Source organism: Pelophylax lessonae (genome assembly GCF_965119305.1).
Source record: "Pelophylax lessonae genome assembly, chromosome: 4".
Classification (NCBI taxonomy): domain Eukaryota; kingdom Metazoa; phylum Chordata; class Amphibia; order Anura; family Ranidae; genus Pelophylax; species Pelophylax lessonae.
Window position 1 is genome coordinate 157363705 of NC_138771.1, and position 23569 is coordinate 157387273.

A 23569-nucleotide genomic window follows, 5' to 3' on the forward strand; every position below is an offset into this window, starting at 1 on the left:
AGACCTACTGTGATTTTCCCACGACGGCTGCAATATATGCCCTACCCTGAAAATAAGCCCTAGTTTAACTTATTATAGAATTATATAATGTACAATGTGTGTGTTTCTGTAATATTATTGCGCCAAATACCTTTGTTACAGCACCGCTCTGCTGACCTCCCGCTGCTCTCCTCCTCTTCTCCCGGCTGTCAGCGGGGGATCTTGGCTCCTCCCTCTGCAGTGCTCAGAGCGGGGAAAAGAGCTCTGGCGGGTCACATAAGCGCCCAGCATATATAATTCTGTTATAGGGTGGATTATAGGATTTTACAACCATATTACCTTATACAGCTAAATGCTAATGACTCCTGAGCTGACAGGCAGGGAGGGAGAGGGGGAGAGAAGACAGGGTTCAGAGGGACTGGCAAATACACCTTACATCAGGGGTGTCAAACTCCATTTCAAAGCGGGCTGCATCAGCATTATGGTTGTCCTCAAAGGGCGGTTGTATCTGAAAGACTAGATGTTCAGAGCACCCCCCCCGCCCCAAATCTTTCATCATATGTCAAGAGCCTCCCCACCATCAGAAGTCAAGAGTTCCTAACCTTCCCCTACATCACAGTACACCCCACTTACCTGCTTCCTAGAAGAAGCTGGGGCGGAGATGGGAAGCAGAAAGCACAGGGTCTGGAGGAGGCCAGGAATCAGCTGCTTGAGTCTATTGAATGCTGAGACCAGTGGAGGCGGAGACAAGGAGGGTTCTGTGGCTGCACAGAGAGGAGCAGGATCTGTAGGAGTTCTGTCCTCCTTTCTGCTGCCCACTGCTGAGATGGTGGCAGAGAGGACCCTCTCTGCAGCTGCACAGAGAAGTGTAGGAACTCTGCCCTCCTCTCTGCTGCCATGCTGAGACAAGGTGGGGGGCAGAGATGAAGGGGGTGCTGCAGGAGAGGTGCGAGGGCCGCATAAAATGGCCTGGAGGGATGGATTCGGCCCGCAGGCCTTGTTTGACACATTTGCATTACGTGATCAGACCTACCCTGAAAATAAGTCCTACTGTGTCTTTTGTTACCAAAATTATTATAAGACACTGTCTTATTTTCAGGTAAACACGGTATGAGCTGTGGCTAAACAAATTTTTAGCAGGGTTTCCCGAGACCTGGCTAGTAGGCTCCATGTACACAGGACATGCAATAAAGTCTTTCAGGACGTCGAATTGCTGGCAGGAAACTGCTGCTTTAAAAATGCGCCTTAACCAGTGTTTTTTTTAATTGCGTTTATGTGCGTTTTTTAGCATTTTTGTAAAATTACACCAGCTTACATTCAGCTCTGCAATGTAAAAAAACATTGAACGCTGATAAAAGTGCATATATGAGCGTTTATGTGCGTTTTGTTGTGGTCAGAAGAACTGCTCTTGAACGCGACAACAGTCCATAAACTCTCCTGCTGATAAACTTCAAAAAACATCCATGTGTGCATGGACACATAGAATAACATTGAGGGGAGTTTGGGGCTGTTGAAAAAAACACCCAAACTCACAAAAACGTGAGTTTATCAGCTGCAGTGTGCATAAAGCCCTATTTCAAAGGTTTCTTTGTGGTAAAAGGAGTTCATACAGTTACCATACAATTCAGTAGAGGATTAAAGCCTGGTACACACAGGCTGAATATCGGCCAGTTCAACAGAACGGCAGCCAAATGTCCAGTTTCTGTTGAAGAGGCATGCTGGGAAAACAGCAGCCGATTGGCATCTGATCAGCGCTCGCAGCCAATGGGAGCATTGACCGGCGTGTTCTGGCGGGGAGTGGGAATCCCTTTGTCAGAAAACAGTGTCTTAGTGGGGGGATCGCAGTGCTAACATTGCATAGTTAGTACAGTGAGCTCCTTCGTGTTTTTTTTTCTATTCAGCCCACTGGATAGTTTGTACCAGTTTTAAGAGGATTCTGGACTTGAGAGCTTACAATCAGTTTATCTAAAATACATTAGTGGGACTTTTCTTCTGTGCAGAAGTAAATCATGTTTATCACAGACCATTACATACCTGGCTGTACTGTTATGTATCTGATACAAACTGAATAAAAACTTTATACAAAAATAGCAGCCTTGTGCTAAAGTTGCATTAGGCCCTTCTCTACATCTCGTGCCCAGGAGAATGTACAACATTCAAAGGTCTTTATACAAATGTCATGTTTTCTGTATGAACAGGTACATTGTTTTCCACTTGGCTTCAGAGTTGTATAGGACCTGGTACATCTCTTACAGTGACTTGATGTTTAACACATTTATTTTTTTTTTCTCTCAAAACCCCAAGGTTATGCTTACAGGCATGTTGGTTGGCATGTACATGACAAGGAGACCACACACATGCAGGTCTTTTACATTGTACGTATTGCTGATGACAAGGCTCCCTGTGGTTATAGATAGTTTATTTTTTTTTATTTTTTTATTTCTTTATCTTTTTTATACAAAAACATACATTTAAGGTGAGAGCTAGATTTTATGAATTGCCTGATATTTTATATCTGTAATGAAGGAATTGACTTGATGTCAGTTGGATTCCAGTTTGCTTATATTTCATATTATCTTTGGGGAATCCAAATAAGAGGGTTGTTGGGTAGGCTTGTGACGGTATCAGATTTTCATGCTGCGATTAATTGATTAAGGTTTTGCCACGGTATACGGTATTATCACGGTATTCTATTATTAAATTTAAATTATTAAATTTCCACCTCACTTCAATTTCATTGCTGAATTTAGGGGCTTTGGTTCACTTATGCACATTATTATATAGTCAGTCAGTACAGACTCTGTGAACCAGGCCTAAAATAGGTCATCAAGCAGTGTCTGGCCTAACTGGTGATAACTGGTCCTGGCGCTCGGCTCCGATCCGATGGCCTGGTCATTAAGAGGGCAAATCCTTGTGGTCAAGAAGTGGTTAAACCTGAAGGAGGTGTTGTTTATAAATTACTTTACTATTGCTTTAGGCCTGGTTCACATGTATGCGGGTTGGTGGTTCACATGTATGCGGGTTGGTGGTTCACATGTATGCGGGTTGGCGGTTCACATGTATGCGGGTTGGCGGTTCACATGTATGCGGGTTGGCGGCCCACATTTGCACAGGCATAGCAGCCCATTGATTTGAACGGGCTGCTATGCCCTCATTTTCTGCAGAAAAAAGGTGCATGCAGCATTTTTTTAAAATTCAGTGGCCTTGAAATCCATCCTGCTTTTGCACCATGCGACTAACCTGCAGTTCCTGCTCTGGCAAGCTTTCTGCATTTTTTGTATACGTGGGCACGGCATTTAAAAACAGTTTGCGTGTGCAGCAACGGCAGGTAAGTCGCATGGTGCAAAAGAAGGATGGATTTCATGGCCACTGCATTTTTTTAAATTCTGCATGCACCTTTTTTCAGCTGAAAACGCAGGCATAGCAGCTGAAGCCCATTCACATCAATGGGCTGCTATGCCTGTGCAAATGTGGGCCCCCAACCCGCATACATGTGAACCAGGCCTAAAGCAATAGTAAAGTCATTAATTGGTTAAACCTGCAGGAGGACCGGTGTTTTTATCTATTAATGACTTTACTATTGCTTTAGGCCATGCCAACCCGCATACATGTGAACCACCAACCCGCATACATGTGAACCAGGCCTAAAGCAATAGTAAAGTCATTAATAGATAAAAGCCCTGGTCCTCCTGCAGGTTTAACCACTTCTGGATCGCAAGGATTTGCCCCTTTAAAGACCAGGCCATCGGATCAGAGCGCCAGGACCAGTTATCACCAGGTAGGCCAGACACTGCTTGATGGCTATATAATAATGTAATGTGGGCTGCTATGCGTATGTATGTATGTATGTATGTGTGTATATATATATATATATATATATGTATATATATATATATATATTGGAGCTGCACGATTCTGGCCAAAATGAGAATCACGATTTTTTTAGCTTGGAATAAAGATCACGATTCTCTGTGTAACAAAAAAAAAAATTGGGATAACTTTACTGTTACGTTTTTTTTTTTTTTTATTCATTAAAGTCTATTAATTGCGTTTGAAAGACTGCTGCGCAAATACAGTGTGACATAAAATATTACAACATTCGCCATTTTTTTCTGTAGGGTATCTGCTAAAAAAATATATAAAATGTTTGGGGGTTCGAAGTACTTTTCTAGCAAAAAAAAAACTGATTTTAACTTGCAAACAACAAGTGTCAGAAAAAGGTCCAGTCTTTAAGAGGTTAAACTTCCTTTCTCCCTGGCAGAGGGAAGGAAAAGATACAATGTAATCATTTTTGTTTATAGTTAGGAGACTTACTGCTGGTTTACACTACCACTACCAGAAAGTCGCCCCGTGACTTGAAGAGACTTGTTTAGAGACTTGGAAGAGACTTGGAAGAGACTTGGAAGAGACTTGTGCACTACTTTGAAGAGACAGGCGACTTTGTCTGTGGGGAATGCCTGGCTAATCTCTTTCTTCTTCCTGGAAAGTCTGATAACAAGTAGTCTCAATTAAGATAAGGAGGCGACTCCCATTGAAGTATATGGGACAGTCGGATCACAGGTCGCTTCAAAGTAGTACAGGACCCTTTTCTGAAGTCAGAGCAACTTCAGTAGTGCCAATTAAGACGGCACTGATTGATTAACATTGCTTTTGTTATGTCAAGCTACCTGGGGCAACACAAGTTGCCTCACAAGTCGCGCTAGTGTGAATGGGCTCTTAATGCTGAAAGGGGTTAGCTGTGTGAGTGAATGAGTCATCCAGCTCACTGAAATGTATCAATTCACCAGTCAGACCCAGGAGCAGAGAAACTTGGTATTTTAAAAATGCCACAATAACAATACCGTGGCTATGCAATACCGCGATATATCGAATTACCGAAAACCGGCATATGTCTAGTGTTGGGCAGTAACAAAACGATTTCTTTCTTTCTTCTAAATGTTTGTGACCGTACAATGTCAAAGCTGCAATAAAACAAATATAGATCATTTATGGTTTCTATCCTAATACCAGGTCTGCTTTACAGCTGTGGATAAGATGGGAGCCCAGGCCTTGCATCTAGCCGCCGTTACAGGACAAGACCAATCTCTCCATTACCTGGTGTCTAGTCTTGGTGTGAATGTAAATGAAAGAGCAACATCTATCCAGCTCAGCCCACTGCACTATGCTGCTAAGGTCAGGAGTACAGTCTGCTATCTTTACTAAAGCATAATTAAGATTTTGAAACAAAAATTGAAGGGTCAAATGGCTAAATACATAGTGTGTGTATGTATGTATGTATGTGTAATATATATATATATATATATATATATATATATATATATATATATAATGTGTGTGTGTGTGTGTGTGTATGTATATACTCTCACTCACTTACAAACCACCCGCTCAAAAAAAATGAAAGGAACACTTTGAAAACACATCAGATCTCAATGGAAAAATATCATGCTGGATATCTATACTAATATGGACTGGGTATCTATACTGATATGGACTGGGTAATGTGTTAGGAACGAAAGAATGCCACATCATTTGATGGAAGTAAAAATCATCAACCTGCAGAGGGTGGAATTCAAAGGCACCCCAAGAAATCAAAGTGAAAAAATGATGCAGCAAGCTAGTCCATTTTGCTGAAATTTCATTGCAGCAACTCAAAATCTTACTCAGTAGTTTGTATGGCCCCCACGTGTTTGTATGCATGACAACATTGGGGGAGGAACCCAGGACACACTGCACCAGCGTAGGGGCCAGGACAATGGGTCCAAGGATTTCATGCCGATACTTAATGGCAGTCAAGTGCCATTTTCTAGACTGTAGAGGTCTGTGTGTCCCTCCATTGATATAGCTCCCCAGACCATCACTGACCCACCACCAAACTGGCCTTGCTGAACGATGTTAGAGGCAGCATAATGTTCTCTTCGGCTTCTCCAGACCCATTTTACGTCTGTCACATGTGCTCAGGGTGAAAAGCACAGGGCGCTAGACTAGTGACGGACATGCCAATTCTGGTGTTCAATGGCAAATGCCCATCGAGCTCCACGGTGTCGGGCAGTGAGCACAGGGCCCACTAGAGGATGTTGGGCCCTCAGGCCACCCTCATGAAGTCTGTTTCTGATTATTTGGTCAGAGACATTCACACCAGTGGCCTGCTGGTGGTCATTTTGTAGGGCTCTGGCAGTGCTCATCCTGTTCCTACTTGCAAAAAGGAGCAGATACCAGTCCTGCTGATGGGTTGAGGACCTTCTATGGCCCTGTCCAGCTCTCCTATAGTACCTGCCTGTTTTTTGAGCAGTGTATGTATCCACATTTACACATAGTTTGACCTTTGCACAGCCTAGCAGGTGGCACAATTATTTCATGATGAAAATGTAACTTCCCAGTTCAGCTAAGCAGATTCGGGTATCACCTTTCTGCCTCCAGCCTGCTCATTTGACACTTACTGAGCAGTAAAAAGTTTTACATATATGCAGTATATATACATAATTCTGGAGAGAACATTTTTTCAGTTTTTTTTTTGTTTTGTTTCAAACAAACCATATAGAGGAAAGTAAAATCATATCTCAGCAGATTTTTTAATATGGGATATGGTGGATAAGTAGGCACTGAACATTGGATGCATTAAACTTCAACTTTTTTGTTTTCAATGAAATATTAGCAAAGCATATCCCTCTATAGTGTGTATTAGTCTCAATCCAGACCACTAAGTGTCATTTCTAACTGCTGCTTTCTTCATCTGCTGTCAGCATTAATCACTTCTGACAAGTTTTCCTTACACCAAGAGAAAAAAGTTGACAGGGGAGAGATATCCAGCTGATTAACAGTTTTAAATGTTATATTTAGTAGGAATTTTGTACATTTTGCAATGTATGAATCCACTATTACTGATTTTATTGTATTTTTAGCAAAAATAAAGGTTTGATAAACATTTGTGCAAATATTGCAGATCCTTAAAAATTTAAGAGCACCTTCTTTTTATTCTACTGGTCATGTGCTTTCAGAAAATATATGGTTTGGGGGGTCTTTTATAAACTCTGAAAGCTGTAAGTGAAAAAGGAAAAAGGCAGCCAACCCACCCCCTCATATCCTCTACTTCAGAGAAAAAAGAAAAAACAGTAAACATTATAACACACATTGCATGACCACGGCCGCGTCTCCATCCTCCCTTAGGAGCCATCTACGGGCATAGACCATTTGACCAAACCTCCAGATTTTTAGAGAAATGTTTGCGTATGTCCGATTTTCACTATTTCTCAAAAAGGTACAATTTAAAATGAACAAATATTTTTTATTTTTTAACTCAATACAGGTTTAGCTTTTATATTTAGAGGGAACTTAGCAGGGATTTTGTTAAATTTGCGGTGTTTGTATCGGCTACTAATGGTTTTAGTGAATTTCAGCGAAAATATTGTTTTGGCAAATATTGCGGGGCCCTAAAAATCTGTAGTGCCTTCCTTTTTATTCTACTGGTCCTATGCTTTCAGAAAAAAAATGGTTTGAGGGGGTCTTTAACAAACTCTGAAAGCTGTAAGGGAACAATGAAAACCTCTAGATTTGAGAAGTTTGAATATTTCCATTTTTGTGTATGTTCAATTTTCACCATTTTGCAAAAAAGCGCAATCTAAAATTTACAAATAGTGGTTATTTATTAACTCCATACAGGTTGGCTTTTATATTTAGCAGGGCTTTTGTAAAATGATTTTAGTGTTTTTTTTAGCAAAATTATTGTTTTGATAAACATTTGCCCAAATATCATTGTGCCCTAAAAATCAGTAGCACCTTTTTTGTATTCTACTGGTTATGTGCTTTCAGAAAATATATGGTTTGGGGGGGGGGGGGGGGTCTTTAATAAACTCTGAAAGCTGTAAGGGAAAAATAAAAAAGCAATGGCAAAAAAATGCAAAAATGGCCTGGCCGGCTAAGTTTAAAAGTGGAGCTCAGGGCGTGGCAGTGAAAGATTGAATGATGCATCTCTGATATTTCTACCTTGGTTTTCTCTAAATTTATTTCTTATCTGCAACCCACAATATGTTGGTTATTATTATAATACAGGATTTATATTGCGCCTACAGTTTACACAGCGCTTTACAACTTGAGGGTATAAAATACAATACACTTTTTAAGACATTAGGAGGAATCAGAGAGCCCTGCTCAATAGAGCTTACAATCTATAGACGTTCAACAAAGTTTGTTTCTATGTTTTAGGAAGGACATGTTAGCTGTCTCTCAACTCTGCTATCCCTTGGGGCTGACCTGAACTGCCTAGATTCCAAAGGGAGGTCAGGTAAGAATTTGTATTTACTTCAAATATATCCCCTCTTTACAGAACTAGTTTTGCTGAAATTCTATTTATTTGGAATTCTTATCAATAAATATTACACCGAGTTTTATAGAATATTTGTTTAGCTCATTACAGGAAAGTATGGTTATTAATAAAACTTAGATTACACAATCTTCAGTTTTACTCAATTTAGTTGATGCAAAAATATATACCCCACAACAAAAACTTCTATACGTAGTATTTTGCATGGCCTCCATGATTTGTAAGGACAGCACCAAGTCTTCTAGGCATGGAATGAACAATTTGGCAACATATTGCAACATCTATCTATTTCTATTCTTCAAGAACGATCTCTTTTTAGAGCCTGGATGCTGGATGGAGAGTGATGCTCAACTTCTCTTCAGAACTCCCCATAGGTGTTCAATTGGGTTCAGATCAAGAAGACATACTTGGCCACTGAATCACTTTCACACTGTTCTCTTTTCAGAAATGCAACAGTATCCTTAGATCTGTGTTTTGGATAATTGTCATGTTGGAAAAGTGCACGATGACCAAGGGCACGGAGTGATGGTTGCATCTTCTCTTTAAATATAGAGCAGTACATCTGTGAATTAATGATGCCATCAGTGAAATGCAGCTCCCCGACACCAGCAGCACTCATGCAGCCCCACAGAAGGACACTGCCACCACCATGTTTCATTGTAGGCACCATGCATTTTCTTTGTACTCCTCACCTTTGCTACGCCATCTCTCCAGAGTACAGAGTCCTGGTGGTCTTTTTTAGCATGAGCCCTGGCAAATTCTAGGCGAGCTTTTTTGTACATGGGTTTTAGGAGAGGCTTCCTTCGTGGACGAAACCCATGCATGCCATTCTTCTGCAGTGTACGCCGTATTGTGTCACGGGAAACAATCACCCCAGTTTTGCTTTCTACTTTTTTAGCTAACTGCAGTAAAGTTGCATGGTGATTTCCTTCAACCCTTCTCATTAGAAGATGCTCCTGTTGAGGTGTTAACTTGCATAGACGGCCTGGACGTCTCTGTGAGATAGTTGCAGTTTCATCTTTGTTACATTTTTGTATCACTTTTGCTACAGTATTCAGAGTGAAAAGTAAAGTTTTGATGATTATTCTGTAGCCTTAACCTTTCGTCCCGGTTCACATTAGTGCGATCACGGAGATCGCATGTAATTCTGAGCGCACTGCTCCTAAATTAAACGCGATCTCATGTGCAGTGCAAATTTCAGCCATACACTTTGTATGGCTGAATTCGCACCGCATTCGCACTAAACACGCACCTGACCCTTTTTTTTATCCGCAGCAGAATCAGATCGCATAGTGGTTCACACTTGTGCGATCCGATTCTGTGCGAACTTGCAGATCGCACTGCGATGCGCGATCGCAACTGGGGGTGTCATTAACTTTTTTAATTGACACCCCCTGCGTATTGACAGTGTGAACTGCCAGGGGTGCGGATGCAATGCGGGATCACGCTGCATATTCGCAGTGTTCCCGCATCGCACAAATGTGAACCGGGACTTCTTGTGTAAAGAATTTTCTTTCTCAGGCCTTGTGACATTTCCATGTGGTGCCATTGCTAACAGCATGAAATTGGAAGGGGTTTTTATAATCAACTGTCTGCTGGACACCTGTTTTAGTGAAAAATTATTATCACCTGTAGTTGAATTCTTGTTAATTAGGATTTTGTTTGTTTGATTTTTGATCTCTATGGAGAAATGGATGTAAATGGATGATCATCTGTTTACATCTGCATCCGTCATCATCCGTTTTTTGAAACTGATCAATGCTCTATTTTACTTCCGTAAAAAAATGGATCGGACGAAAAATAGATGTAAACTGACAAATGGTCAGTTTTTCAGCCATTTTTGCATTGGTAGTGTATGTAAAAAAAACTGATGACCACTGATAAAAAAAACTGATGACCACTGATGAAATACTGATGACCACTGATGAAATACTGATGACCACTGATGAAATACTGATGACCACTGATGAAAAACTGATGACCACTGATGAAAAACTGATGACAACTAATGAAAAACTGATGACCACTGATGAAAAACTGATGACCACTGATGAAAAACTGATGACAACTAATGAAATACTGATGAAAAACTGATGACCACTGATGGAAAAACTGATGACCACTGATGAAAAACTGATGAATACTTTATCAATTTTGATGTGACTGAACTGATGAAAAGACTGGTCCGAATGCGTAAAAGGGGCTAAATGGATGATCATCCATTTACATCCGCCATCATCCGTTTTTTGAAACTGATCAAAGCTCTCTTTTTCTTCCTTTAAAAAAACAGATCAGACAAAAAAACGCATGTAAACTGACAAATGGTCAGTTTTTCATCTGTTTTTGCATTGGTAGTGAATGAAAAATAAACTGATGAACACTGATGAAAAACTGATGAGCACTGATCATCCATTTTGGCGTGACTGAACTGATGAAATGAACGGTCCGGTCCGCATGTGTGAAAGGGGCCTAAGGGCTCTTTCACACGGCCGCTCCGTGTGAGAGCTCCGCTGCGGGCCTTTTTTTTTTTTTTTTCCACGTGTGCCCGCATATCATCCCATCCGTTTGCGGATGATATGCGGACATAATGTAAGTCTATGGGGGTTTGCGGATGTCAGCAGATGACACCGCTGACATCCGATTTTCCTTCCTTTCCGTTTTTTGAACGGAACAAAAATAGGGTTTTGTTCAGTTCAAAAAAACGGAACAGAACTGACAGGAAGAAAATCGGATGTCAGCGGATGGTATTCCGCTGACATCCGCAATGCCATAGACTTACATTATGTCCGCAAATCATCCGCAAAAAAATAGGATGATTTGCGGACATACGGAGCGCCCGTGTGAAAGGGCCCTAAGACTTTCATTGGGGTGTATTCATTTTTGCAACATGGTCATTAATTATTTGTTAGGAAAAATACCTGTGTGTGTTCACAAATTAACAAATCTTGGTTGCAATTAGAGATGCACTGAAATTTCGACTGCCAAAACATATCGGCCGAAAATGGTGTTACCGGCATTGTGCTGATAAGGAAAAAAAATGCAGAAAATGGAACCGAAAACACACACGATTTTGACGAATTTGCTGCGATTTTTCCACAATTATACTGTGCTTATGGTTTGTTTTTCATAGGTCATGTGACGCATCAAAAACATACCCTGGGTGCATTACTGATGTATTCTTGCTGCGTTTCAATGCATTTCAATGGGGAAGTGCGTTTTTGGTGCAGTTTCTTTAACTGACCAAAAATTCAGCAAGCAAGATTTTCAGGCGGAGTTCACACTGGTGCGATGCTGGAACCACAGGGATTCCTTTGCGGGTTCCTGCATCACATCTGACCCACAGGCAGTTCACACTGCTCTCTGCTCTCTGCTGCTGGTGTCAATAATAAAGGTAATGACACTCCTCCCAAATCGGTTCGCAGAACGCAGTGCGGACTGTGAAATCCGATGGAATCAGATTGCATGGGTCTGAAAACCCAGTGCGATCCCATTCCAGTGCAGACCAAAAAAAATAGTCCTGCACCATTTTGATACGAATGCAATGTGATTTAAGCCATACAAATTGTATCTCTGAATGTGCATCGCACAGACATAGTATTTGATGTGTAGAGCAATGCAGTGCGAATCACATGCAATGTCTGGCATCGCACCAGTGTGAATCCAGCCTTAACCCTACAACACAAGTGCAACAGACCAGTTTGAAGACATACGCAGAATTTAAAGGGATACATTTTTCTTGAGCGTTTCTTGCACTAAAATTGCCAATAATGTCCAACAAAAAATACATATTCATTTAAATTCATGATATTAACTAAAACGTTGAATATAATAAAATTATATATTAAGATATAAATATTGTTTAAAAACTGTCATTTCTTTGTCAGTTTCAGTTTTGACTGGATGGATAAGTAGCCATGTATTGCTCATACTGGATATCCCTGAACCACCCTCAGTAGCTAGCTATGGTTTCTACAGTACATTCTTCTCTGTATCCTAACCAAGCTTACACAGCCATTATAGAAATGCATGCAAGTGGGACAGAATTGCAGAATAAAGGCAGAATTTTGAAAAAAACAAACATGTCATACTTACCTGCTCTGTGCAGTTGGTTTTGTATAGAGCAGCCTGGATCCTCCTCTTCTCAGGTCCCCTGCCAGTGCTCCTGGCCCCTCCCTTCTGCCGAATGCCCCCAAGAGCAAGCAGCTTGCTATGGGGGCATCCGAGCAGCCTCACTCCAGGGCCAAGGCTCCATCTGTCCATTCACACACAGCCGTGCCTCAGCCCCACCCCCTCCTCATTGGCTCACTGGCTGTGATTGACTGAGGCTCTCGTGCACATAGCTGGATCAAGATGGTGCTCAGGTAAGTTTGAGGGGGGGGGGGAGCTGGGTTAGTAAGCACAAACAGGCATACATTTAACCCTTTGATCACCCCCAGTGTTAACCCCCTTCCCTGCCAGTGTCATTTATACAGTAACAGTGCATATTATTTAGCACTGAATACTGTATTCGTGTCACTGGTCCCCAAAAAGTGTCAAAAATGTCAGTTTGGGGTCCGATCTGTCCGCTGCAATGTCGCAGTCCCGCAAAAAAACCCTGATCGCCGCCATTTCTAATTAAAAAATAAATAAATAAAAATCAATCCCGTCGTTTGTAAACGCTATAACTTTTGCGCAAACCAATTAGAATATCTTTTTGGGATTTTTTTTTTTTACCAAAAATATGTAGCAGAATACAAAATGGCCTAAACTGATAAAAAAAAAAATAGATTTATTTTAATTTTTTTTTGGGAATGTTTTATAGCAGAAAGTAAAAAATAAGTGTTTTTTTTTCCAAATTGTCGCTCTTTTTTTGTTTATAGTGCAAAATCTAAAAACCGCAGAGGTGATCAAATGCCACCAAAAGAAAGCTCTGTTTGTGTGAAAAAAAGGACAGCGCCGCAGGACCGCGCAATTTTTCGTTAAAGTAACGCAGTGCTGAATCACAAAAAAAGGCCTGGTCATTAAGGGGGTAAAACCTTCCAGAGCTGAAGTGGTTAATATATACTCTACCCCATCCCTCAAATTTTACATTTGCCTGCTCGCATTTTGCGAGCAGGCAAATGTGGAAAATTATTTAGGGCGAGTGTGGGGCTGCTACGGGAGCCGCTCAGGGGAAGAGAGTAGAGGAAGAGGAAAGCCGGCCAGCCAACTGACTGGATAATCACAGAGCGCGGATCATCCCACTGTAACAGCTTTAATTATAATTGCCGGGCGCTCGCCGACACACACAGTCCCGCCTCCTAGCCTGGCTTCTTTGGTAGACAGAACACCTGGCCAACCAGGACGTGTGACGTCTATCAAATGAGCCGGGCTAGGAGGCGAGACTGTGTGTGTCGGCGAGCGCCTGGCAATTACAATTAAAGCTGTTACAGCAGGATGACCCGCGCTCTGTAATTATCCGACCATTTTTCCTCTTCCTCTCTCTCTCTCTTCCCCTGCACTGGTCAGTGCATGGTCGAGCACAGATAAAGCTGCATTCATGGGCACAGGTGAAGCTGCATTGTCGGGCACAGATAAAGCTGCATTGATGGGCACAGGTGAAGCTGCATTGTCGGGCACAGATAAAGCTGCATTGATGGGCACAGGTGAAGCTGCGTTAACAGGCTCCGGTAAAGCTGCATTGATGGGCACAAGTAAAACTGCATTGACGGGCACTGGTGAAGCTGCATTGACGGGCACAGGGGACGCAGCATTGACGGGCACGGGTGAGGTTGCATTGATGTGCATGGGTGAGGTTGCATTGATATGCATGGGTGAGGTTGCATTCACATGCACGGGTGAGGCTGCATTGATGGGCATGGGTGAGGCTGCATTGATGGGCACTGATGAGGCTGCACTGATGGGCACTGAAAACATTATTAATATTTATTTTTGTAACTTCTGCATTAATGCAAAAACATTTACCAGTGTAATTTTATGAGATAATTTATGAGGGCGTGTTTAGGGGCGGGGCAGGGTAGGGCAACTGGTGGCGAGTAACCCTTAAGGTCTGGCTAGTAGCTCAGGACTTTCAGGAGAATTTTGAGCTCTGCTCTACCCCATCCAACCACCACTAAATAACAGCTCACAACATACATTTGCAATGCAATGTAAATTTGCCCATTATATCCGTTTGATGTAAATCAAAATACCGTGTATATTTGATTATAAGATGACCTGAATATAAGCCGAGGCACCTAATTTTACCACAAAAAAGTGGGAAAACGTATTGACTCGAGTATAATCCTAGGGTGGGAAATGCAGCAGATACTGGACCACCACGAGACACAAAACAGGGGCTGTGGGCATGGTGCAGGGGCTGCGGGCATGGTGAAGGAGATGCAGGGCTGTGGACATGGTACAGGCATGGTACAGGAGATGGTACGGGCATGGCACAGGAGATGGTACAGGCACGGCACAGGAGATGGTACGGGCACGGCACAGGAGATGGTACGGGCACGGCACAGGAGATGGTACGGGCACGGCACAGGAGATGGTACGGGCACGGCACAGGAGATGGTACGGGCACGGCACAGGAGATGGTACGGGCACGGCACAGGAGATGGTACAGGCATGGCACAGGTGATGGTACAGGCATGGCACAGGAGATTGTACAGGCATGGCACAGGAGATGGTACAGGAGATGGTACAGGAGATGGTACAGGTGATGGTACAGGCATGGCACAGGAGATTGTACAGGCATGGCGCAGGTGATGGTACACAGGCATGGCACAGATTGTACAGGAGATGCAGTGCTGTGGGCATGGTACAGGAGAATGTCCTGTACCATGCTCGCAGCACTGCATAAGGAAATGCAGGGGCTGCAGAAGGAATCTCACTTGTCGGTGAGGTGCCTTACATTTAAAAATGGGGCCGCCCGGCACCAACACGTCACCGTGCATGTGCCGCCGATGCTCGGGAAAGCCCGTACACGTTCGGCTATTCCCGGGCAGACGGCCCATGCGTGGTGACGTGTTGGCGCCGGGCGGCGCCATTTTTAAAAGGTAAGTCAGACAGTGACTCGAGTATAAGCCGAGGGGGGCTTTTTCAGCATAAAACATGCTGAAAAAGTCGGCTTATACTCTAGTATATACGGTACCTTTTATTAACCACATAATTCTATAAGTGGTATATCTAGCTGAACAACTTTACAAACAAATATTTCCATGTATAATTATAGGTCAAGCCCAACATTTAACTACTGACGTCTATATTTACTCATTGGGAGAGGTACGACTGATAATTCTACAAGAAGGCCTTGAAGCATAAAGCCTCATTTAGGCCTGGCGATATTGTAGCATTTAATTTATATATCCATATATCCACCTGGCCTCCTGTTGCAGGAGTTTCCTGTCAAAATTACCCCCCTGGGGTCCTCTATCACCCTCTCAAGTACTGTAAATCTGACCATTGATGTATCATGTTTGTGTTTTAAAGTCACATGCCTCCCAATAGGGGTGTACAGAAGATTTCTCTTAACCACTTGCCTACCGGGCACTTTCACCCCCTTCCTGCCCAGGCCAATTTTTAGCTCTCTCACGCTTTGAATGACAATTGCGCGGTCATGCTACACTGTACCCATATGAAATTTTTATCATTTTTTTAACACAAATAGAGCTTTCTTTTGGTGGTGTTTAATCACCTCTGGGTTTTTTATTTCTTACAAAAAAAAAAAGAAAAAAGACAGAAAATTTTGAAAAAAAAAAGTTTTTCTTATTTTCTGCGAGTAAATTTTGAAAAAAAAAAAGTTCTCCTTCACTGATGTGCGCTGATGAGGCGGCACTGATGGGCACTGATAGGCTGCACTGATGGGCACTGATGAGGTGGCACTTATGGGCACTGATGAGGTGGCACTAATGAGGAGGTACTAATATGCAGCACTGATGAGCACTGATAGGCGGCACTGATGAGCACTGATAGGTGGCACTGCTGGGCACTGAGAGGTGGCACTGTTTGGCACAGAGGCGGCACTGACAGGCGGCACGGATGGACACTGAGAGGCGGCACTGCTGGACACTGAGAGGCGGCACTGCTGGACACTGACGGGTGGCACTGATGGACACTGACGGGCGGCACTGATGGGCAGCACCATCAGTGCCCACACTCAGTGCCTATAGTGCTGCTAGTCAGTGCCTAGATGAGCAGGCACTGATGAGCACTGACTGGCAGCACTATGGCCACTGATTGTGGGCACTGATGGTGGGCACTTATTGTATTTTATTTATCTTTTGTGTAATCAGGGCACTGGTGATCAGTGCCCTTATTACATTCTTCTGTGTCCCCTAACCTCTGATCGGCTCTGCTCTTCCTCACATGCAGTCTCTGTGTGAGGAAGGAGAGCTGGCGATGAGAGATGATCTCATATGTTTACATATGAGATCATCTCTCATTGCACGGTCCGATCACGTGGTAAATGGCCGCTGTGATTGGCCATTCACCACGATCTGTGATTGGCTGTGTCCAAGGGACACGGCTGACACAGATTTTCCCCGATGCAGGGAGCCTGTCACTGGGAGGCCGTTTAAAGACGGCCTCCCGGAAATTAGAGCCCGCGCTGTAGCCGTCTTTCGGCTATAGCGCGGGCCGGAAGAAGTTAATATAGTAGTTATGGTCATACATTCTCTACCAAAAGTTTTTAATTGTTTTGCCGACCTAGAAAGCCACACATCAGCAAAACATGATATATACAGTATCACACCCTGAGTTTGGTAGTCAACATAATGATTCATTTTATGTAACTGATCTTTTGGAAGAATAGACGAGGGCCCGTCAAGAATCCATTGACAATAGTTGCATGCACCACATTTGTGCATACCAATAGCGCCTTCCACATATATTGGTTTTTCCTGAAAGTGTCTCTGAACCATGCAGAGATCATCATTCGTGCCCCCTTTCAATTCAGAGACCAGCGTGCTGCGTGTCCCATTCAATGCAGAGATCCTCGTGCCCCCTTCAATGCAGAGTGAACAGCGTGCCAACTTGCCAAGCCCCCCAGACCAGTGCACTTGACTTACCTGTTGTAGCGGCTTCTTCTCTTCAGTCCCCGCGTCTCCTCGAGTCCTCCTGCGTCCCGCCTCCTCCTCGGCCAATGGCATTGGCCGAGGAGGAGGCGGATTTGTGTTACAATAGCAAATTTTCATTCGCTATTGTCACACAATGCGCCCCGAGTCCACCCTTTCCTACTAGAGCCAAATAGGCGGGGAATCAGGGACTGTCTGGGAGGCGGCGGCCTGGAGGAGGGGGTGACGTCAATGGTTGCTAGACGCTAAGCGGCTCTAGCCTAGCAACCAGTGCAGTGTGTGGGCTCCGGCCGCCTCCCTGCAGAGAGACAGCGCAGACAGAGGAGGGAACAGCAGAGCGGTCAGCCCAGCGGATCAGGAGGATGATTTTTATACAGATGGTCAAACTCACAAGGCGGTTCTGCGAACTTGAAAAAAGTTAGTAACCGGTTCTATGGAACCGGTGCGAACCGGCTGAATCCCACCACTGCGCATGTCCCTGCACAGGCTTGTCTAAATGTTGTGCAGTGAACTTAAAACGAGCTTCAACATGGTTTTTTCTTCAGCAATGTAGTCTTGTGAGCGTGCATACAGGCCATGATGGTTGAGTGCATTACTTATTGTTTTCTTTAAAACAATTATACCTGCTAATTCTAGGTCTTTCTGAAGCTCGCCACAAATAGTCCTTGGCTCTTTGGACAACTCTTCTGATTATTCTTTTCACTCCTTTGTCAGAAATCTTGCGAGAAGCACCTGGTCCTGCCCGGTTTATGGTGAACTGATGTTCTTTCCTCTTCTGGATTTTGGCCCCAACAGTGCTCACTGGAACATTCAGAAATTTAGAAATCTTTTTGTAACCAATGCCATCAGTATGTTTTGCAGCAATAAGGTTGCAAAGGTCCTGAGTGAGAGCACTTTGCTTTTACTGATCTTGAGCTGTTTCTTGTGGGACACCTTGGTAATGAGACACCTTTTTAAAGGCCATCAGTTGAGACTGAACAAGCGGATATTCATTTGCACTGACAAGGAGCAGGATTGTTTTCTACTTAAAGCGGAGTTCCGCCTTCCCCTCCAAAAATTAAAAGTCAGCAGCTACACATACTGTAGCTGCTGACTTTTAATATTAGGACACTTACCTGCCCTGGAGTCCAGCGATGTCGGCACTGCAGCTGATGTTTCCATCGGCTGTCGGGTCGGGCCGCCGCCATTGCCGGTAAGGGAACCCGGCCGTGAAGCCTTGCGGCTTGCGGGTCCCTACTGCGCCTGCGCATTTCTATTGGCTCGGCGGCGGGGGAAGGAGGAGGGGGCCGAACTTCCGGGACAAAAACATGTACCCCTTCCCCACTCCCCCCTGAAAGGTGCCAAATGTGGCACCGGAGGGGGAAAGGAAGCAAAAGAGCGGAAGCTCCACTTTTGGGTGGAAGTGGAACTCCGCTTTATTGATAGATTTCAGCTGGTGTCTTGGCTTTCCATGCCTTTTTTGCACCTCTTTGTCTTCGTGTGTTCAATACTTGTTCCCTGTGTCATTCCATTTTATTACACAGAATTTATTTTCTGAACGTATTTGTTTTGGTTTATTTGTATGCATGGGTTGTTACCGACGTGTGGTGAAAATGTCATGTCAATAGCACCTTTAGAAATATATTTACCTAGAAAGATGGTTGTGTGTTCAATATTTATGTTACCCGCTGTATATAAATGCAAACTACACACAAACAAGATTCTTAGCACACACTGATAATATCTGTCTCCTCAAGCTGGTTTCTTTCATCTAAAGGCCTCATGCACACTGGACATAAATAATAAAAGTACAATTTATTATAAAAACTCCAGTAGCTTTAGCTGAAGAACGCTGTGTTAAAAATTCAAGTTTTTTTAGTGGTTTGCAGCATTTATGCATTATGGTTTGTAGGCTTTTTCTTAGCGTTTGCATTTTTTTTTAGCTTTTTTTTAGCAAAACTATACTCCCTCAAATGCTTAAATGATTAAATGGTTTAAAAGGGCTTATAAATGCCAAATAGCAGAAAACACCCCTGCCAAAAATTGCTGATAAAAGCCCATGTGTGCTTGGACACATAGGATAACATGCTGGGGAGTTTACTGGCTGTAGAAAAAATGCCTGAAGCCAAAAACAGCAGCTGTAAAAACATTCAGTGTGAATAAAAAGTGAAAAAAAAATTAAAAAATCAATACATTCCCTTAAGGCCTCATTCACACTTGTGCGACTTTGAACCCTAAAGTTGCATGACAAGTTGCACCCTATGTTTTCCTTATGAGTACCGTTCATATCTGTGCGAATTCAAAGTAGTTCCTGCACTACTTTGGTCAGACTTTCATGTGACTTGAGGTCCGTAGACCCCAATGTAAATCCTTAAAAGTCGCATGAAAGTTGCTCCTGCATAATATAGATGCTATTTTGATGCGACTTTGGATGAGTGCGAACGGAAAAATGTAACGAATTCCAAATTTTTAGAACGATTGGAATTCAAATCGGTCAAAAGTTGATCGACCGATTTGAATTCTTTGTGGAGAATAGCTGAGTGTTAAGGGAACCTGGGCACTGTGTCCTTAACAACCACTGACTCATCAGCTGTCAGCGGGTTTCCCCACTGACAGTTGAATGTAAAAAAAAAAAAAAAGAATGCCAACAATGAAAAAAAACAGTGTGGGGGGACATCATTGACCCAGCAAACCCTTGGTTGATGACGTCAAAAGGGGGCAGTGCCACCTGGTGATGCAACTGGGTGGCCCCGCCCCTTAGGTATTTAAGAGCTGTCACATGATGGAGCAGACAGGAAAGTGGGAGCCTTCATCAGGGGCCGGAGATTTATACTCTTTTTTCGGGTTGGTACTGCGGCGGGCGGCGTGATTGATAATGGATCTACATCGGGGGACATTTTTATTTCTTAATAAAGGACCTGTCAAAAACTGGTGTACTGTCTTTTTACACTTTTTTGGGGTAATGGGTAGGGGTACATATATTCATTCACATAGGGGGGTGGGATCAGGGGTCTGGTATGGATCTTAGGGGGGACCCCAAGCCGTTTTCTTCTTTTTTTTTTTTTTTTTTTCGTTGCCGGCATTCCTTTTTTTTTTTTTTTACATTCAGCTTTTAGTGGGGAAACCTTTGACAGCTGTTGTTAAGCATGCGGCGGCTGGCTTTGCGGCCCGCTCCTTCACAACCAGCTATTCTTCACACAGAATTTGAATCGGTCGATTATTTTCGACCAATTCGAATTCCAATTGTTCTGAAAATTTGGAATTTGTTGGAAAATAAAGAAACCGAATGAAACGAAATGAATTTTTTCGTTCTGCACACGAAATCTAAAGACCCATCAAGTTGCACAGTAAAGTCATAATGGGAATCGCATGAATTATAAGTCGCATAAGTGTGAATGGGGCTTTAATGACCTAGACAACATTATCTCTCTCATACTAGTTCTTCTTTCCACAGCTCTTCAAATGGCGGCTTCTGGCCAGCATGAAGAATGTGTTCACTTTCTCCTGAAATCTGGGCTGAAGGACACCGCAGACTCCAATGGGATATTTGCAGAGCAACTTGCGAAGAAACCTGAAGTCAAGAATATCTTTATATATTTTAAAGACACAATGCAAAAATGAGTTTAAGGATAAAGCTGTACTGTTTGACTGTCTCTGCTAGAATGTTTCTAATTACTAACAATAGGTGGGGAATCGTTACCATGCAGTTGTATTCCTAAGGTGACTCTGTCAGCACAGGGTTGCTTTTACCCAAGAAGTCACCTGTAAAAGAAGCGTTTATATACTTTGTTTTTGGTTCATTTAAAAGCTGGCATATCTCCACTTCCCAGCCAATGCAAGTATTCCACTGGCAGATGAGCTGAATACTTGCCCCCCCCCCCCCCCAGCTGCTTTGCTTCATTCCACTTGTATATGCTGATGTATGAAGGAGTGGGAGGAACCACAGCAACCAGGGGGGAGAAAGTATTTTACACAAATGGAGATGTAGACTATTTTCAATGGCTAGGTAGAGAAAATGACATTTCAATACATGGGCCACTGGAGAGGTAAGTTTATAATCGCTTCTTTTATAAGTGTCTTCTTGGCTAAGAGTGGGCTTGTGGTGACAGGATCACCTAAGGTGTAACTAAACCATCCTATCCTTTTCAGCGAAGGAAGCTGCCATCTTAGGGTGCACTCACACTGGGCTATAAGCAAGTGTTCCCAGACACATTTGCATAATCACGTCTGCCTACCAGACACCTGTGATCCTTGCTTCTGTGCTCCATCATCTATGAAGAGTTATGTTCTAAGGCATAGTTTGCACTCACACTAAAGTAAATCATACCGGACCACAAGTGAACAGTGGCTGGGACCACCTCTTCCAAGTGGTCCCGGGCATGATTCACTCACATTACACAAACATTGGACCAAGGGGGTAAACTCTGCCTAGGCTTGGTTAAAATTGTCAGTTTGAAGGTACCCTTAGCCTCTGTTTGATCTGCAGTTACCATGGTGCTGCCTATGTGATTGGTTATGACACCAGCCATTTGAGGGCATGACAGTTGGGTTGAGAGCACAAGCAACAGTGACAGTTATAATTCATGGCATGTTTTGATGGTAACTGTTTTTTCAAACATTTAAAACAGAACAAATGGGACAGATATTCACCTATTTTAAAAGAAACACCACACAATTTCCCTGTGCTTGAGGGTCGGCCCCAAAAAGGTTTTGCTCTAGGAGCTCTGTCCTGGCTAATTCGGATAAATGCCCCCTTGCTGCCCTCACAAGACTGGGAATGTCTGGATAACTGAAAACAAGAAATAGAGGGTGCACTGGCCTAGTGCATTATCCTTTGTAAAAAATAATTTTTTGTATGATAAAAGAAAGGTACTCACAAACAAGTGCTTGATACAGGCATATCACATTAAAGTGGCTGTAGTGCCCACAGTAGCACATCATGGATAGAAACGTCCACAGAAACTTGCTGATGCGTTTTGAGGTCCTGCTTCTTCTTCAGAGCCAACTAGACTGTGTCTTTGCTCTCCAACTTATACAATTACACTGACAGGAGGCAGGGGTTCTGGCCCACCTCTAACGGGTGTAGACTATTGGGTTGCCAGGCGACTCTCCTCTGTCTCCACTAAGTGAATGTATACAGACCAAATAAAATTAATGACATAAGTACATATATACAGTGGGTACGGAAAGTATTCAGACCCCCTTAAATTTTTCACTCTTTGTTATATTGCAGCCATTTGCTAAAATCATTTAAGTTCATTCTTCTTCCTCATGAATGTACACATAGCACCCCATACTGACAGAAAAACACAGAATTGTTGACATTGTTGCAGATTTATTAAAAAAGAAAAACTGAAATATCACATGGTCCTAAGTATTCAGACCCTTTGCTCAGTATTTAGTAGAAGCCCCCTTTTGATCTAATACAGCCAGGAGTCTTTTTGGGAAAGATGCAACAAGTCTTTCACACCTGGATTTGGGGATCCTCTGCCATTCCTCCTTGCAGATCCTCTCCAGTTCTGTCAGGTTGGATGGTAAACGTTGGTGGACAGCCATTTTTAGGTCTCTCCAGAGATGCTCAATTGGGTTTAAGTCAGGGCTCTGGCTGGGCCATTCAAGAACAGTCATGGAGTTGTTGTGAAGCCACTCCTTCGTTATTTTAGCTGTGTGCTTAGGGTCATTATCTTGTTGGAAGGTAAACCTTTGGCCCAGTCTGAGGTCCAGAGCACTCTGGAGAAGGTTTTTGTCCAGGATATCCCTGTACTTGGCCGCATTCATCTTTCCCTCGATTGCAACCAGTCGTCCTGTCCCTGCAGCTGAAAAACACCCCCACAGCATGATGCTGCCACCACCATGCTTCACTGTTGGGACTGTATTGGACAGGTGATGAGCAGTGCCTGGTTTTCTCCACACATACCGCTTAGAATTAAGGCCAAAAAGTTCTATTTTGGTCTCATCAGACCAGAGAATCTTATTTCTCACCATCTTGGAGTCCTTCAGGTGTTCTTTAGCAAACTCCATGCAGGCTTTCATGTGTCTTACACTGAGGAGAGGCTTCCGTCGGGCCACTCTGCCATAAAGCCCCGACTGGTGGAGGGCTGCAGTGATGGTTGACTTTCTACAACTTTCTCCCATCTCCTGACTGCATCTCTGGAGCTCAGCCACAGTGATCTTTGGGTTCTTCTTTCTCTCTCTCACCAAGGCTCTTCTCCCCCGATAGCTGTTTGGCCGGACGGCCAGCTCTAGGAAGGGTTTT

General features: G+C 43.2%; 1 protein-coding gene across 1 annotated transcript in view; it reads left to right on the plus strand.

The window, feature by feature from the left end:
• Nucleotides 1–21105, plus strand: part of ANKRD16 (ankyrin repeat domain 16) — a 46910-nt gene extending 25805 nt beyond the window's left edge. Inside the window, exons 5-7 of the mRNA XM_082256428.1 lie at nucleotides 4990–5151; nucleotides 8179–8257; nucleotides 20768–21105. Of these exons, the coding sequence (XP_082112554.1) occupies nucleotides 4990–5151; nucleotides 8179–8257; nucleotides 20768–20934 (408 nt within the window). The 3' untranslated portion in view covers nucleotides 20935–21105. The remainder of the gene's footprint in view (nucleotides 1–4989; nucleotides 5152–8178; nucleotides 8258–20767) is intronic.
• The last annotated feature ends 2464 nt before the right edge of the window (nucleotides 21106–23569 follow it).